Source organism: Chelon labrosus, assembly GCF_963514085.1.
Source record: "Chelon labrosus genome assembly, chromosome: 14".
Classification (NCBI taxonomy): Eukaryota; Metazoa; Chordata; class Actinopteri; order Mugiliformes; family Mugilidae; genus Chelon; species Chelon labrosus.
In genome coordinates, this window is record NC_140347.1 from 8,648,086 (window position 1) to 8,666,074 (window position 17,989).

General features: G+C 45.9%; 1 protein-coding gene across 1 annotated transcript in view; it reads right to left on the minus strand.

The window, feature by feature from the left end:
• Positions 1-426: 426 nt before the first annotated feature.
• Positions 427-17,989, minus strand: part of ncoa1 (nuclear receptor coactivator 1) — a gene marked incomplete at its 5' end in the record, with an annotated part of 29,416 nt that continues 11,853 nt past the window's right edge. Inside the window, 18 exons of the mRNA XM_084560732.1 lie at positions 427-1,228; positions 1,363-1,552; positions 1,632-1,794; positions 2,983-3,439; positions 4,981-5,082; positions 5,479-5,790; positions 6,639-6,807; positions 6,898-7,012; positions 7,111-7,335; positions 7,654-8,026; positions 9,533-9,760; positions 9,881-10,907; positions 12,285-12,432; positions 13,625-13,765; positions 14,619-14,711; positions 16,341-16,520; positions 17,438-17,615; positions 17,718-17,824. Coding sequence (XP_084416858.1) covers positions 1,049-1,228; positions 1,363-1,552; positions 1,632-1,794; positions 2,983-3,439; positions 4,981-5,082; positions 5,479-5,790; positions 6,639-6,807; positions 6,898-7,012; positions 7,111-7,335; positions 7,654-8,026; positions 9,533-9,760; positions 9,881-10,907; positions 12,285-12,432; positions 13,625-13,765; positions 14,619-14,711; positions 16,341-16,520; positions 17,438-17,615; positions 17,718-17,824 — 4,388 coding nt within the window. The 3' untranslated portion in view covers positions 427-1,048. The remainder of the gene's footprint in view (positions 1,229-1,362; positions 1,553-1,631; positions 1,795-2,982; positions 3,440-4,980; positions 5,083-5,478; positions 5,791-6,638; positions 6,808-6,897; positions 7,013-7,110; positions 7,336-7,653; positions 8,027-9,532; positions 9,761-9,880; positions 10,908-12,284; positions 12,433-13,624; positions 13,766-14,618; positions 14,712-16,340; positions 16,521-17,437; positions 17,616-17,717; positions 17,825-17,989) is intronic.

Below are 17,989 nucleotides of genomic sequence, written 5' to 3' on the forward strand. Positions count from 1 at the left end.
ATATATATCAGAAGACATCATAGAATAATATGTAGTAGAAGAAGAAGAAGAAGAAGTAGTAGTAGTAGTGGAAGAAGAAGAAGAAGAAGAAATAGAAATAGAAGAAGAAGAAGAAGAAGCAGAGCTTGGGAAAAACTCCAACTTCCACCAGGCACTGTAGCTGATAGAGAGAGACAGTGACAGAACCAGCTGATACTGAGCTTCTATCCCACAATGCCACAGAGGTCTGAAACCTTTTTAAACATTCCCACATCGCTGAGAGACAGGTAGAGAAACACAAAAACGTTAAACGACAAAATAATAATAATAAAAAAAAAAAAAAAAAGAAAAAAAGCCAGAGGTGTTGACGTGCGGGATAGATCCCACACTCTGAGCTCGGCTGTATGCCAAAAACTCACGCTCCCAAGATGCACTGCTGCTGCGGCTGCTGCTGCTGCTGCAGAATCCGCCCGATCAGAAAGAAACACACACACAAAAAAAATTAAAATAAAAAGAGAGGGAGGCCGGCCCTGATTCGACAGTGACGACAACTTGGCAAATCTACAATGACGTCGCATGTTGTTGTTGTTTTGTTTTTTTTCTTGGGTACAGGAAGCAGGAAGTAGGTCACCAAGGAATGAGCAGCAAGACAACACTGCCTTTAATAGGCTGAGGCAGACAGACAGGTTGTCAGACAGATTAGACAGGCAGGTTTAAATACACTGCTGCTCCTTCTGACTCGAGTCTTTTTTCTTTAAAAGTCCTGGGCGGGTGAAACAACCGGCCCCGAATCCCACAACTCAACACCACCCCGCCGTCGCCGCCAACGCCCCCTTTGCACAGAAGTGGTTAGGCTGCGTAACTCCGCCGTCAGCCAGACCTCTCTGCAGCCGTCCGAGCATCCGTCCATCCAAAAAAGGTGAGACAGCAATGGGTTCTGGTGCACCGACCTCCGAGGATTAAGAGGAGGAGGAGGAGGAGGCTGTAGAAGTGTAGAAGTAGAGGGAGCAGGAGAGCTGAAGGGGTGAGGGGCGCGTGGTCGTGGTGGTGGCGGTGGTGGAGGGGGGTGTCACTCGGTGAGCAGCTGCTGGAGGAGGCTCTTCTGCTGGGCCTGGTTGTTCTGGGAGCCCTGCGGCACGGGACCCTTCTGGGAGGCCGCCGCCCCGATGGAGCCCTGGTTCAGGTAGGAGTCACTGCCGACGAGGTTCACTGTGCACTGGACGTCGGCAAACACCTGAACCTGCTGCACCTGACGGAGGCAGAGGCTACGTTTACACAAAAAACACTCGAACCGTCTAAAAACTGCAGCTTTCAGCAAATGGAAGGAGTAGAGAACAAACTTCTTGCGGCGTCTGCAACAGCCTGAAAAACAGAGTCACTAACCTGCTGGTCGGTGCACACTGAACCGACGTTGCTGAGGTTACTGTTGCTCAAACCAACCGGCTGTCCCATGGGAGGTAAAGAGCCGACGCCACCCGAGCCCCCGGCCATGGAGACGGTGATGCTCATGTTGTTGTAGACCCCCTGCTGGCCGAACGGCTGCCCCGCGCTCTGTCCCGACTGACTGAACAGGCTGAGAACAGAAGGTCACCGTTAGAGAGGTCTTCAGTCTAAGGCTCATCCAAATAAAAGCTAATGCAACGCTCTCTGACCTGCCCATGCCCGTCTGTTGCCAGCTCTTCATGTCTGGTGACTGGTAGCCAGGAGTTGGGGCTTGCTGAAGCAGAGGACTCTGGGAGGTGGAGTTCTGAGGTGACAACAATGGGCTGGTGGGGCTCATCTCAGGAGGGAAGGATGGGTCTTGCTGGACCACAGCTGTGACGGAGAAAACAGAGAAAACAGAGTCAAGCGTTGAGATATGATGCTAGCAACATCGGCCGTTTGCTGGTGAGCGGTAGCCACCTAGCCTTCAAGCTAGGTGGCTACGTTTAAAAAAAAAAAAACGACCATCTTGATTTTAAAGATCCGATATTCCTGCATCCTCTCGTTAGAAATCTCGCTGCCGTCTCACAAGGCTGGAGACCGTGCAATGAGATTAGTCCACGTTTGAGGAAGATCCAAAACATGACTGAAACTTAAACTTAACTTGTGACGACAGAGAAAGATCTAAACAATAAGCAAAGACACGTGGAAGATGTGAAACCAGAGGTAAAACATTGGTGGAAATACCAAAAATCTCTGGAACCAATAATAACACGAGTTCTAGTTTTAAATAAAGCTGACTCGATACTGAATCAAATCTCAAAATTGCAGCTCTTCCTGTTTCCTCTTTTGAATGACGAATAAAGACTACTGCCCCCTGCTGGTATGGAGAGTTATTACCTTTTTAGGTGCAGAGAGGATGAACCAGTCAACCATTTACTGAAACGTTTTGGTCCAGATGCTGCTGGTCGTGGTTTGGTGTCGGTTTGGTGTAACCTGGCCTTTGTGTGTCTACATCTGAGGCTCATTTAAGGCACTGCAGGATATAGACGCCTGTTTTTTTGTCAGTCGGGTTCATTTTTGTTTCTACTTCCTGCTTCACTTTCAACAACGGCGACTGAAACTTTCGCTGAAACTTTCTTTGGCGAAGACGATTCGTACAAATGTTTGTATCTCTGAACCTCCTCAGTTAACCTTTCCTCCATGTGCTCCATCTTTATTGATCCAAAACAATCAATTCGAAAATTGCAGAGATGGAGAAGCAGACGGAAATACTAAAGAGGAAACACGCCAGGACCAATCACAGCTCTTGTGGTTACATTTCTGGGGAGGTGCACGTCAGGTTACATCGTTAGGGTCTACATAGGGTCTAGATCATCAAATTGAAGCCTAAACCGCCTGTTTTTTTGTGCCACACAGTCACTGATGAACCTTTATATTGTCATACTTTTTGTGTCATGTCATGATCTGTTCACCGAGACGTCCTTTGCTTCCGTTAACACATTACAAACTCACATCCAACCAATCACCAACCAGCATTAAAGAACGGTGGAGCGTATTAGAAATGATCAACGGACTCACCGGACCCTCCAAACTGCTGAAACAGGCCTTGCTGTAATGAGGAGTTAACGGTGCTGTTGAACTGGCCCTGTGTAAGGGTGAGCGTCTGGTTATTCAGGGGAAGCCTGACGGACAGTTTGTTGTCCAGAGGGCCCCCAGACATGGGGCTGAAGTGACTTGGTGAGGTAGGGGTGTTTCCCGTCATCGGGTTGTACCCTGGTGGGAAGTTGAACTGCTGCTGCTGTTGTTGTTGTTGTTGCTGCTGTTGTTGTTGTTGTTGTTGTTGTTGTTGTTGAGGCGCCGTGGCAGCACCTTTGGGGGCCCTGGCAGTTCCTGCGGGCCCCACGGCTCCGGTCGGAGCGGCCGCCATGTTCTGTCTCATCAGCATGACCTTCTGCTGGAAAAGCTGACGCTGGCGGTGCTGGATGCTGTAGAGTTCCCTCTGACGCTGGGCCAGCATCTGGGCGTTCAGTGGAGGCTGCAGACGGAGAAGATATAACCTGTGAGATCTGAACGTTAGCTGAAGACACGTCTAAAGAACGAGAGTTAAGTTTATTATCAGTGACACGTTTATTTTATGTTGTAGACGATAACATTAATTTAACAAACAGACAGTATTTTTCCCTTCTACTTAAAGCTGCAAGCTGTTGTTTTTGTCCACCGGGGGGCAGGGTACAAGCTGATAAAAGTTATTTATTAGTTTAATTACTGTTATCAGTGACTTATTTACTGGTCCACCAGTTAAAGAGCAACCTTGCGGAAGTTCACAAAGATGTAGGGGCTGCCAAATTAGGAATTTGTTATTTTTTTTGCTGTGTACTTGTCCATATATTAATTATTAACAAATTAAAGGAACCATAGCATTATTTCCAGTAATTCTTTCCATTTAACTCCTTTAGCTCGTGCAGGAAATGCAAAATTTATGATATGTCTTTGGAAATAAAGTTTCTTTTACTTAAAGCTGCAAGCTGACTTTTTTGACCACTTGGGGGCAGTAGAGTGAAGCTGCAAGCTGATATACTGCATTATAAGTTATTTATTTATTTATTTTTAAAATGCTGTTGTGACAAACACGTTAGCAAACTGTAGCGAAAGTTTAGGGACACCAAATTATAGAAATATTTTTTTTTCCATCTGCAGGAGGTGCAAAAAATGTTTCAAAAATGCCATGAAAAAATAATTTAACTTAACTATTGTTACTGCTTACTTCTTTTGTATTTGTTATTATATTAATGTTTTATCAAGTTTTATTTACATTGATATTTTATTTCTTTTGCTCAGAAGACAATACAAGTGTATATACTCCCAATATGCGTATTTTGTAACTGTTTTTGTTACTATTTTATTCGCTATAAGTCTTACAAATTAAACCAAGCATAGTATTATTTGTAGTTATTCTGCAGGAAATGCAAAATTGCTGATATGTCTTTGTAAATAAAATTACTTTTAAATTTTTTTTTTTTTTTTTTTAGTTAAAGCTGCAAACTGATTTGTTTGACCACCGGGGGGCAGCAGAGCCATGGTCTAAGCTGATATACTGTGATATAAGTTATTTATGCTTTTATAGCACACACATTAACAAACAGTAGCAAAGGTTTAGTGATACCAAATTACAGAAATATGTTTACCATTTGGCAAAAAAAAAAGTTCCTCCTTTTATCTAGTTTTATTCACGTTTTATTTCTTTTGCTCGGGAGACAATACAGGTGTATATGCTCCCAAAATACACATTTATAACTATTTTTGTTACTGTTTTATTTGCCATTAGTCGTAAGTAGTCATATTGTTGAGAATTATTTTCAGCTCGTGCGGGAAACACATCATCTGTGTCTTTAGCTGCAAAATTGCTCCATTTATTCAAACAACTGCAAACTGAAGCTGGAAATTAAGCTCACAAACATAATGGGAGAGCGAAGCAAAATACTAAAAATGGGGGCAGTGAAACCAAGCTAGGCTGAAATGTTACGGATGAATTGTCATTATTTCAGCAGAGTTTCTTTTGCCGCCACCGGGACTCACTTGTGAGGGTATCTGAGGTTGTTGGACCCCCTGACGAATCCCAATGTTCACATGCTGGGCTCCTCCTGGAAACGCATTCATTCCCGCCAGCCGGTTCTGGAGCTGAATCAGGGAGAGACACACAGAGAGAAAAATTAAAATGAAGAGACGGGTGCTGAAGGACGAGAAGGGATTTAATCTATTAGATCATAATAATAGAAATAGTAGCGGTGGTGGTGGGGGTGCAAACAAAGAGAAGAACGAGAGGACGAGAGATGAGTCTAATATTGATGTAACTGGAGAGGATTTTAAGAGGTTTTTAATCAATACTGGCAAAAATGAAACCAGAGGATTCATCACGTTGTCGTATTATTCAGACTTAAACAAGAGAAAGTCAATACTTTGTTAAAGAGCACTGAGTTCCTCTCTGTCACTTGTTATTGATAGTGTGTAGTTAAATTATGTGAATAAATGACGGTGTCGGGCCTCTGGTGGTTCTTGGATCTGGGTTCTCCTCACCTGCTGCGGGCCCTGCAGTCTCTGCTGCAGCTGCAGGCGAAGCTGGTTTGGCGGCAGCCTGAGCTGAGCGCCCATCCCCTGCGGTCGGGTCACGCCCGGCCTCAGACCGATGCCCGCCGTCCCGCCTGGGAAGGCCCCTCGAGGGGGGGCTCCGAACCCCAGACCCTGCGGCCCCACCGCGGCCAGCTCTGGAGGGAACTGAGCCGGTGTGAACTGGGAAGGGTAGGCGGGGAGTTTGGGGTCCATGGAAACGGGGGTGGCAGTGGGTTGCTGGGGTGGGAAGTTTTGAGGCAACGGGTCAAAGCAGCCGCCCTGAGGAGAGGGAGGGAGGAGATGTGTTAGATACGTGTTTTATTATGAGTGAAACCATCTTGTAATCACATAGTTTGACACACCGATCAGCCGCAATATTATGACCACCTTCCTAATATTCTCCCTTGTGATGACTCATCAGAGAATGGACATGTTCCTTCAAAGGGGGGCCTGTGGTGTCTGGTAACAAGATGTTGTTAGTGGGGGGGCTTTGAGGGGAGGGGCCTCTGTGGATCATCCCACAGATACTTGATCAGGGATCTAGTGAATTTGGAGGCCAGGTCAACACCTTGTGCTGTTCTTCATGTTTTTTTAGTTGTTCCTAAAGCGTTTTTGTGGCTGCATCCTGCTGGGGATGGCTGCTGGCATCAAGGGGTGTCATTGCTATGGGGTGGGGGTGCCTGGTCTGGTCTAGGTGGGTGCTACATGTCTAAGTAACATCCACACCAATGAATGCCAGGTCCAGAAGTTTCCCAGCAGAACATTTAATTGTCACAAGATGGTTTAAATGTTATTCACTTCTCCTGTCAGTGGTCATAATGTTGTGGCTGATCGGTGTATGAACAACTGCCGTTAGAGGTGAATAACTGGTTCAGCGCTGGGCATTACTTCCAAAGTGAAAACAGTCCAGACGTTTTTATTTGTCTGGTGGCGCTAACAGACCAGAGACCAGTGGAGGCTGCCAACACTTCAGCTGCTCTGTTTTGATTCATCACAGCAGCCGTTAATGACGAATCACTGACCTTAAAGTTAAACAGCTTTCCTTCGCTCCACTCTCGTGCTATAGTCTGTCTCCTGTCCAGATCTCTCTCTCTCTCTCTCTCACTCACTCATCCGTCACCACATACCTGCACGAGTTTGTCGATACCCAGAGCTTTGTCCAGCTCGGCCAGCTCGCTCTCGTCGGTCCCGCTGAGGAAAGAGACGAGCTGCTCTAACAGAGCCTTCTCGTCGTTCCGGCCTTCGGGTGTCGTCGGGGGGCCGAGCACTTCGTCCAGCGTACAGGGCACACACTGCCTGCTCAGAAAAACACAAACTCACACTCAACTCTGGACCAGAAAGAGTCAGACGACGACGACGACGATAAAGCTGATGGCTCATACTCACTCTTGTGGTGATGCTAGAGGAGCCGGTAAAGGAGTCCCGAGACCATCAAACGACAGAGTGTCAGACAGAGCCAGAGGCTGGAACTGGGAGTCGCCCACATCCATCTTGGTCAGGCCTGAAAAACGATTCAAGACAAAGTCACGGTATGGTTTCAAACGTAAAAATCCACACACAGGTGGTGGATTGTATTTAAAATATTTTTTTGCGTCGTACCAGTGCTTGAACTGAACGGGTTGATGACTTCTGCCTCCATGAACGGGCTGCTGTCTTTCGGGGTCTGGAAGGGGTCTCCTTGCCCCTGCCCCTGCCCCTGCCCCTGGCCCTGGCCTTGCCCCTGGCCCTGGCTCTGTTGCTGGCTTGGAGTGGCCGGGTTGCAGAAGTCAAACGACGTCTGACTCTGGAGGCTGCAGCCAGAGGGCGGGCTGCCGTCAGCGAGCCCTGCGGCACACAAACACAACAAGATAAGATAAATAATGAATTAAAAAATTAATAATATAACTACAAAAACCTTTTCTGCAGAGTTACAGGAAGCAGGGGAGTAATTAAATATATTTGTGCTGCTGTAATGTTCCTTTACTGCCACTAGAGGGCGCTTAGAGAAACGATCATATTAATACCAGTGATAATATTAAGAGAATTATTTAAAAATCATTAGAAATTTACAGAAGAAAGTGTATTTTTATGTAAAGAATTTACAAAATATTTATAAAAAATAATAATAATGTATTTGCCTCCCTGCTTGGGTTTAGAGCGTACCTCTGTTAGGAGTGCCGGGAGGCTCTCTCTTCACATTTACATTGCGGGGAGTGCTGACCTCGCCGGGCTGGAGCTGAGTGGGCGACTGGAGTTTGAGCTGCGGGGAAGGGGAGTGGAGCTGAGGGGACGGGGACTGCAACTGCTGGGGAAGGGACTGCGGCTGGGACAGCGGGGACTGGAGCTGAGGCACGGGGGACTGGAGCTGAGGCACGGGGGACTGGAGCTGAGCTGGGGCCTGGGAGGCCGGAGACTGGAGCTGGGGGCCTCCTGCGGGGTTTGTTGACTCCTCGCTGCCCTGCTTGGCCCCAGCTGGGCCTCTCAGGCCGGGCAGCAGCTGGGCGAGAGGGTCCATGTCAACAGATCCGCTGGACATCTACGGGGCAAGAGGCAAAAAAAGAGGTTGAAGGGGGAATAGTGTGCGACAGTGTAAAAAAAATTAAAGGCTGAAGGAGGGAGGGGGGGGAGGAGGGGTGGAGGGCGATCGGTGACACAGAGATGGAGAGAGACAAAAGGTCAAAGGCCAGTGAGCTTCAAAGGCTGCAGCTGGTAGCGGAGCCTAGAGTGGAGCCAAAGTCCAAGAAAATAAACATTCAACTTGGTTTACAACGGCCGTCACACAACTGCCAACGAAGGATCAAAGCTCAGCGGAGGAAAATATCAAGACTTGGTCGTGTTCTTTACCGACGCTGGGTCCATTTTAAAAGACTGGACACGACCTGTAGCTGTCGACAGGTGGGTTTAATATGAATCAAACACTAATATGCTGTTTGTGGTAATAAACACACTTATATCTGTATATCTGGGAATCAGAACTATAAGAGCTACCAAAGTTGAACGTATAAATAGGAACCAGTTTGTAACACCAGTCCCCAGCTCTCTTAAACTGCACCCAACCCCGATACCAACCCCTGCAGGAGGTGCTGATGTTGTTTCTTTAGACTATTCTCAGCCGAGTCTCCCGAGGGGGAAACTCTGGCCACTGTACGCTCACTGGAGAGCTCCTCTTCCAGCTCTGGCTTCATGTCGGAGCCTCGTCTTTAACTCTTCACTCTGGGCGAACGTTATGAAGGCTGATGAAAGCTAAGCCTCTTTATTATCACTAGAGGGCAGCGAGAGCAGCCGCCAGTGATCATCGGTGGTGGTCTGGGAATCTGGCGTGGATGCCATCTGGGCGTCTCCAGATAAAGGCGGGGTGGGAGATAAACAGGGGTACGACCAGAGTTCGTTGGAGGGATTACATACTCCGATCAGACATAACATTATGACCATCTTTCCTAATATTGTGCAGGTCTCCCTTGTGGTGACTCATCAGAGAATGGACATGGGCCTTCTGAGGGTGTCCTGTGGGTTGCTGGGGTGGGAAATTTGTTAGTGGGGGGCCTTTGGGTCCTATGGGTTGAGGGGAGGGGTCTCTGAGGATCATCCCTCAGATACTTGATCAGTTTGGGATCTAGTGAATTTGGAGGCCAGGTCAACACCTTGTGCTGTTCTTCATGTTTAATGAGTTGTTCCTAAACCCTTTTTGTTGGCTGCTGCTATCAAGGAATGTCATTGTTATGGGGTGGGGGTCCCTGGTCTGGTCTAGGTGGGTGCTACATGTCTAAGTGACATCCACACCAATGAATGCCAGGTCCAGAAGTTTCCCGGCAGAACACTGAATTGTCACAAGATGGTTTAAATGTTATTCACTTCTCCTGTCAGTGGTCATAATGTTGTGGCTGATCGGTGTATGTCGGCCTAGGACTACATCAGGATTCCTCTTGAGGAACTAGAAGTCTTTGCTAGTGACGGGGGTGTCTAGAATATCACTCCACAACCCCACCATCCACCCCAACACCCGCCCATAAGGGAAGCCGTGACACGATGTCAACAACCGTACCGTGGAGTCTCTGCTGTCCTTGCGGCTGTCCCGGCGGTTCTCTCCGACGGGGCTCGATTTGGGGCTGACGCAGGACGAGCTGCTGGAAACTCCCGAGAGTTTGGAACCGCATCCGGCCGCGACCGCCGACCCCGTGCAGGCCACCCCGTCCCCGGTGACTCGCTTCTCCACCTTGACTCTGACCGTCTGGAGGCTCAGAGCAGACGGAGGCGGCAGGTCGCCCAAGTCCTTCCAAACCAAACATTTTAACATTAGAGGTCACCCCAGGTAAAACTAGTCCCGTGCAACTTGGGTCTAGCGAACTGAAAAGAGGTTGCAACATCAATGTGGTAAAATATCAACAATCACCTTTTCATCTGTGTCCAGGAGGAAGCGGAGTAACTGGTGGTCCTGAGGCTCTCTGGAGCTGGACTTGGGGTGAGGTGCCGTACCCAGCGCCGGGCTGGCCGGGGGTTCCTTCTTGATCTCGACTTCGTTTCTGTTTAGTCCTTCCTCTGCGGTGGAGGCGGAGGCGGAGGCGGCGGTGGTGGTGGAGGCGTCGTTCGGACTACTGTCCTGGAGCAGCCGGTGCAGGATCTTATGTCGCTCTGTTAGACTGCTGTGGGACGCAGGGCACTGAGGGGCCGGAGAAGGGTTATGAGGATGAGGTGATGAGGTGCAGTGAAGGCTGTTGTTGTTGTTAGATTCAGCTCCCGTCCCGTTGCTGTCCAGGAGCTGACTGAGTCTGGGGTTACCCAGCTGTGAGGCAGACGGAAGGGGGGCTTTAACAGAGTCCTCTCCCCCTTCTTCCCCTCCTTCTAGGGGTTTAGCTGACGGAGGCCGAGTGGAGGAGCCGGTGGGTGTACTGGCTTGTCTCTGAAGGACAGGGGAGGACAGGGGGAAAGACCCTGTTGACGTACTACTACTACTACTACTACTACTACCATCCCCGCTAGACTGCTGCCTGTTGAGGCTTCCTCCACTGCTTAGAGCCCCGGCGGGGGAATGGAGGCCTGGTGTGGAGGGAGAGAAGGGGTTCCCCGGTACCCGAGGGCTTCCCCCTAACCCAGGACTAGCCCGCGGCATCCTGGGCGACATAAAAGAGGTAGGGGTGGCTGTGAGTGGGCTGCTCAAAGGAGAGGGGCTGTTGACCTGCTGGGGACAGTTCGTCCGATTGGGCGTCAGGTAGCCCGCGGGCGTGGCGGGGTTGTGTCCGTGGGGGGAGGCGTTGCTGTTGTTGGCGTGATGGAGGCCCGAGGCGGCGAGGCCCGAGCCCTGGGTGGCGTTGCCGCCGGGGGGGAGGGACGGGGAGCGGGAAGGAGTCTGGGCGATACTGCCGAGGGTCGGTGGAAGGCTGGGGTTAGTGTTTTCCTGAGAGCTAGCAGTGTTGTGTTCCCTGGGAGAGAGAGAGAGGAGGGACACAAATAAACATGTTTATAAAGGTTTTATATGTTTTTATACGTTTCTATAAGAGCTGCCGTTGCACTTGAACACACCACGACGACTACAGTGAATGACTAGCGAGTTCTTCAAAGAGGGAAACAGGAAGAGCTACGATCAGCTGGGAGCAGAGCCGGGTATCAATACTGGTTTCCTGAATGGATTCATTTCAGTATAAATTCCTTTTGAGATATTTCAGTTAAAACTAAAACTAATGTTGTGATTGGTTCCAGACATTTGTGTTATTTCCACAATATTTTCCCTCTAGTTTCACATCTTGCAAACATCTTTCAGGCCTGACGGTGCTCTCAGTGTTTCTGTCATGACTTGGATCTCTATCGAGGGGATGGGAGGAAATGGCGTGTGTTTTAATCACTTTAAATATGAGGATTTTATTAATCGATAACTGAATCTTTAATGAAGATCGCAATCGAAGTAGGAAATTGATTTTTTAGAAGCCAGCCCCGAGAGGCTAAGAAGCTAGGACGAGCTAAAAACCATCGTGCAGAGCTGGACTCTCCTGAATCATCCTGATCAGCTGCAGTTTATTTATTGTAGATGATCGTTTTGTTTGAATGTTCAGATAAGATTAAGGTTAAACGCTGTCTTGCCCCTTAACCTTGAACCTTTTCTTTACTTCCAACTCGTTCCACCTTTGATTCTCAGCTGAAAAGTTGGCGGCGGGGGGTCCGGCCAGAGCCGACGGTGCAGGACAAACCAGAAAAACTTGGAGCACAGACGTTCACTTACAGCTCAACACCTGCAAACCCCTCGCACCATAGACAATATAAAGATGTACGGTGGGAACAGCTCCTCTATAGTGAAGCCAAAGCAAGTAGAGCTCCCCCTGGTGGCTGGCTGCAGTATAGGTCATAAGCTCCGCCCCCTCCATGTTAGTGGGCGGGACTTGGGCCAAACTAAAACACTAAAATACACGTCAAATAATTTTTTTTCAAGGACAGTTTCAGTCATTTTAGGCAGTTAATATATTGTTGATGAATGTTTAAGCGTCAATTGTTTGGATAAGTTTCGTTTTAGTTATTTGACGCTGTAGAATCAGGGCGTGATATAGTGGCAACTACCAGTTGCCATGCCAACCGCTCTGTAAATCGGACCTGTGGGACTGTGAGAGTTGTAAAAAAATTGTTTTTAAAAGAATAAGTACAGTGTATAAACCAACATTCCTTGTAACTGGTGGAGGTAGCGCAATGGCCAATGCAAAGAAATGGGGATGTGTTGTCCATATTTATATACAGTCTATGCCGATTTTAAAAAACTTCTGTTGAGGTTTATTTCTAGTTGCCGGCGGTGTGCACGTACAAACGTCCAGTACCTGTCAATAGTGTGAATGCCCATAATGAAGGGCTGTACGTCAGGGTTGGGGGGGCAGCAGAACTTGCAGCGGGTCTGAGCGCTGAGCGGGGTCCCGTCACTTAACGTGAAATGGTACAGCGGGCTGATAGCGGTGCCGTGGGTCATCACTGTTGAACAAAAGAGAGAGGTTCAGACTTTTATTTACACGGGTCCAAATACGATCGTTTACTCACCCACATCACTTTTGTTTCATTTGCACTCGTTCAGGAGATATTTAGATCACCGTATATCCATATAGTGGGAGTGAATGGGGCAGCTAGTTCACGTTAAAGGGGAACTACCGTTTTTTACAACCTGGACCTTATTTCTGGCATAAAATACAATCGTTCACTCACCCATATAACTTTGGTGTCATCTGGAGTCGTTTGGACAATATTTAGATCTGCGTATATCCATATAGTGGGAGTGAATGGGGCACCGAAACCCAGCCTCTAAATAACGCATTATATGCCGCGAAACTTACTTACTCACCAATATTTTGTTATGATACGCTCGTGCTATTCCTTGTTGAGTCCGGAGTTACCGGTTATCATCATCCGGGGTCTGTAGATTGACCTACAGACCATGAAATGGTCGGCTTGTTTACCTGTAATTTGCTACTGCTCGTTTTTTGCAACGTGGCTGAATAGTTTTCCGATTCTGAGGTTGTGGACGAACCATGGCAGTAGTACAAACTCTGTACTTGTACACGTGTAATGACAATAAAGTTGAATCTGATCTAATATTTACAGTCAGTTACGTGGTCCATACTTGGGAGAGCAGCTGATCAATCCTTTGGTTACTCCAGAATTCAATAACAGCCCTCTCTTATAGTTAAGATTTATTCTAGTCACTTTTAAAAGGACCAGATCGTGTATGGGTCGTGAGAGTTCAGCTTTTAAACTTTAGGTCGACCAGGACTGATTTCAATATGTAGGAGGGAGTACGATGTGTTCGATCCACCGCTGGAAGACAGAAGTCGAGCTGAAACGAAACTCTTTGTGGATATTTTCTAAATTTTCTGACATTTCAAACAATCAATCCATTGATTGTTTCAGTGGGAGCTGCAGTTGTCGACTGAAGCTCCGTCTATTCAGCCCTCCTCTCCTGCTCATCTTTGCAATCTCCGCTTTATAAACCTGCAGATACATCCACTCTGAACGTCTTCATAATTGAAAACTAAGCTATTATGAAAACGTACTGTAATTTACTATTCAGTCCCGTCTATTATCACAGAGCAGTCAAGCCTAGTAACCGTGACAAAGCCGAGAGAGGAGAGCGCGTGAATGATTTCCGGGAGTGGCGGCGGCGGCTGCTTACCCTCATGCAGCAGCTTCTTGGCGTGGGAGGGCTCTTTGTCCTGCGGCTGAAAGAATGCGTAGATGCACTTCCTGACCAGGTCCTCCCAGCCAGGCCGGCCTGTCGCTCGCAAAGCACTAGTTTCTATGGAGATGATCTTCCCTGGATGAGAGCAGCAAACACATGCACACAAAAGATCAGCCTCCACTGATTTCAACAAGCCTCCGCACATTCAGGGTTCAGACTGTGACCCTTGTAAAAAATTAATTTCACTTTTGCAGCTTATTTGTGCAAAAAAAAAAATACTTAAACACAATAATGAGCTTAGAGTCATTTCTCTCTGCTGTGCGTCATCGATCTGTACGAGCTCTGTTCCCACCAACGTTGCAGATAGCAAGTTAATTTAATTTAACAACATCCGGAGGTTCTTTGGAAGAACATGAAAGACACCAATCAGCCACAACATTATGACCACTGCAAGGAGAAGTGAATAACATCTTGTGACAACTCAGTGTTCTGCTGGGAAACTGTTGGACCTGGCATTCATTCATGTGGATGTTACTTAGACATGTAGCACCCACCTAGACCAGACCAGGCACCCCCCACCCCATAGCAATGACACTCCTTGATGACAGCAGCCATCAAAAACGCTTTAGGAACAACTCAGAAAAAACATGAAGAACAGCACAAGGTGTTGACCTGGCCTCCAAATTCACTAGATCCCAAACTGATCAAGTATCTGTGGGATGATCCACAGAGGCCCCTCCCCTCAAAGGCCCCGTCTACCCATAATGCATCCTGGCTCCCTGTCAAAATCTCTCAAATCCTTCCACTCGTCCATTTTTTCCTGCTTCTGACGTCGACCTTTTGGACAAAATGTTCAACCTGCTCCCTGATACATCCCACCCACTGACAGGTGCCACGACAACCAGACAATCAAGGTTATTGTTTTTTCCCCCCTCTCTGTGGTCATAATGTTATGGCTGAGACACTTGGATCTTAACGTGTGTTTTACCCGTGGGGTCCTGCTTCGTGATGAAGGACTCGGTGCTGACGGGCTGACTGCGCGGTATCCGACAGGCGATACAGATCAGGCAGCTCTGCAGGTCTGAGGAAACAGAGGACAGACACCATGAGTGATAACAGCTAAAGGTGGAGAAATTAGACTTGAAGTCACGTATTCAACGTCGTAGCGTATTTTTATGGAAACTGCCAAAAAAAAAGATGTAATGACCTACCTGAAGATAGAAAAGATAAGCTTTCCATTAAAAGGCAATACTTGTAAATTTCATCTGAAATAGGCGCCTTTTATAAATTATTTTATTATTATTCTAATTTCTTGTCAACCCTGCCTGCTGACTGATTGGGTAGGTAGTTTTATTTTATTTTATCTTATTCCATTTTATTTATTATTCACTTTTTATTTATTAATTTATTTTTATCTTATTTATCTTTTTTTAATTTTGCACTTTTTATTTATTTAATGTATCTTTTTTAAATTTTGCACTTTTTATTTATTTATTCATTATTTTGTTTTATTTATCTTTTTTAAATTTACACTATTTAAATTTTTCACTTTTTATTTATTTATTCATTATTTTATTTTTATTTTTGCACTTTTTATTTATTTATTTTATCTTATTTTATTTATCTTTTTTTAATTTTGCACTTTTTATTTATTTATTTTATTTTAATTTTGCACTTTTTATTTATTTACTCTTTTATTTTATTTATTGTTTTTTCTTTTAATTTTGCACTTTTTATTTATTTATTTATTATTTCCTCTTTTAATCCATAGTGTGCCATTAGCTGTGTAAATGTGCATAAAAAATTTGTGCAATTTCTTTTTGTACATTTAAAAAAAAGAAAACAAGGGGCTTGAATGTACACTCATGCTGTCGACATAAGTAATTCCCCCTCAATAAAAACAGTATTAAAATAATAATAAAATAATTCTTGCATTTCTCTGCTCTGACCTTCGTTCTTCTATAAAAACTGAGCTGATAAAATGTTTTAAATAGTGATAGTTGCATGTTTTGTGACAAACAGTGGAAGTTGATGTTTACAGTTTTTGTCCAACTTTCTTTCAAAGAAGCCGAAAAAAACCATAAGAAATAAATTAAATTAAGAAAAAAAAAAGCATAGAGTAGTACAATCCACGAGGCCAGTCCTTTAAAAACGACTGAAAGCCGCCGGAGCTCAACGACTCCCGTACGACTGCAATGCAGGAAATAAAACACACAATCCATCAAGGCCACGGTGTCAGCTAATGCGAGAAGAAGCTTCACGTTCTGTGATAAAATGAAATGTCGACCGTCTGACGAATCCGGCGAGTGAAAAGTTTCTGCAGCGTGACGTCTGATTTAAAACCTATTTAAAACTTTCCATCACGAGTTTAACAAGAAAAAAATACATACGTATTGTCAACAATCCACCACTCTTTGTGTGAGGCAAACCAATTATTTTCTTAAAATTGGATTCATTCCTGACATAGAAGAAGAAAAATAGAAAAAAAACATCCTGAAATTGTGTTTTCCTCTTATCGGATATATTTTAATTAGTGGCATAAATATAAAACAAAGATAAAGCTAAAACTATTATGTGTGTCCTTAGCACACAGGACTCTGCAGAATATTTAAATTCAAAAGAAAATGACCAAGATCCTTGTTTCTGTTCGTAACGTTACCTTACGTGTACCCCGCGTGGGGCGGAAATAAGCAGAATTTATCAGATTTACCCTCTCCCTCCTCCTGCAAGGCCCGGGGCTGGGACACGGTGAAACACTGCATGATCTCGTACTGCTGCCGAGCCTCCAGGTTCTCCGAGTCCACCTCGTCCGGCGGCCTCTTCAGCATGCGACAGTTGAAAGTGCGGCTGTTCCGGCGGCTGGGTTCCTGCGGCCACGGGACGCCGTTCACTGCGCAAAACGTAGAGAAACAAACAGAAAAGGGTCGAGTTTGTGAGCAGAGACGAGGAGAAATCAATCTACGAGCAGCGTCCTTAATTCAGCTACACATTTTCAGTGTGGAATAATGTGAGCAAAACCCACTTAGTGTTCATTTATTGAAATTGGTGAAACTGTGTGGAAATGTTAAAACTGGGAAGATTCATGTCCATTCCCATAATTTGAGCCTTGAAACAAGAATCTCTAAAAAATATATATGAGACAGAGCTGTGGTGCAATAAACACCGTTTTTATTATTGTAATAAACAATCTCTACCAATATAAATGGTTAGATGTCTTAAAACTACAATATGCACTAGAGGATTTTAGAATACCCTGTGTTGACAGCTCCAAGTGTGAATTTATTTTTGCCACCTCCGTTTCTAAGGAGTAACTAAGAGCCGCTGTTAATCGTGAAGAACCAAAATCTTTCTCACAAGAAAAACACAACTATTCGACCTTGCCGTCTTCTGCTTTGCGCTGCACCCCCTTTTATCTTGTGCCCTCATTCGACTGTCCTCTGCCCCCACCCCCCCCGCCCCTCTATTTTCATTATGATCTCAAGGTTGTAGCTAAAAAAATACTAAAACAACATTATTCCAGTGAGGAAAGTCATTGTTTCTCCCACGCGTACTGCCGCCTCTCTACGCGTTCCTCACCTACGTTGCAGCTTTCTATAGAGAACTAAAGCTGTTAATTTAAAACATACACACTTAATCCTCCCACCTCTTCTTCATAGCTTTTCAAATTTTGCCTCGGCTACGATATTCTCCGTGGATAAAGCGAGTTAATTATCTGTATTTAAGGACAGCATCTGCTACTTAGCTGCTGGCGTCTTAAAGCTAGAACATAAAGCTTCAGGCAGCAGAGTTAAAGAGAAGCTTGCTCACCGAGGCTTTTGGGCAGCAGATTGCGAACGAACTCATTGTGGTCTCCCACGTGGAGGATGCTGTAGACGCTTGAGGTCATCAGCTCCTCCTGGGTGTATCCAAGGTAACCCGTCACGTTCTCAGAAACAAAGACGATGCGGCCCTCCCGGTTGACGACGAAGAAAAACCCATCGAGGGCCTGAGAGAAGCAGGACAAGGAGCAAGGAGTAAGAAGAGGAGGAGGAGGAGGAGGAGGAGTAATGAAACAAAATCAGATTATGTGTGTTTTGTGTTATTTTACCTCTAGCAGCATCGGGCCCAGGGCTTCTTTCTCCACCAGCCCCTGGCTACTGGAGGAGATGTCACTCTTCTGCACCTCGTCATCTGGAGAAAGAAGGGCCGCTTTTTCTATCGGGAGGAAACAAACGAGAATCAGAAATGTGAAAACACAATTGTGCAAATTGTATTTCACTCCAAAACGTACTTATTTACAAAATTAAAGCATCCAAAATTAAAGTATTAAAGGGGAATTACCGTTTTTTTACAACCTGGACCTTATTTCTGGCATAAAAT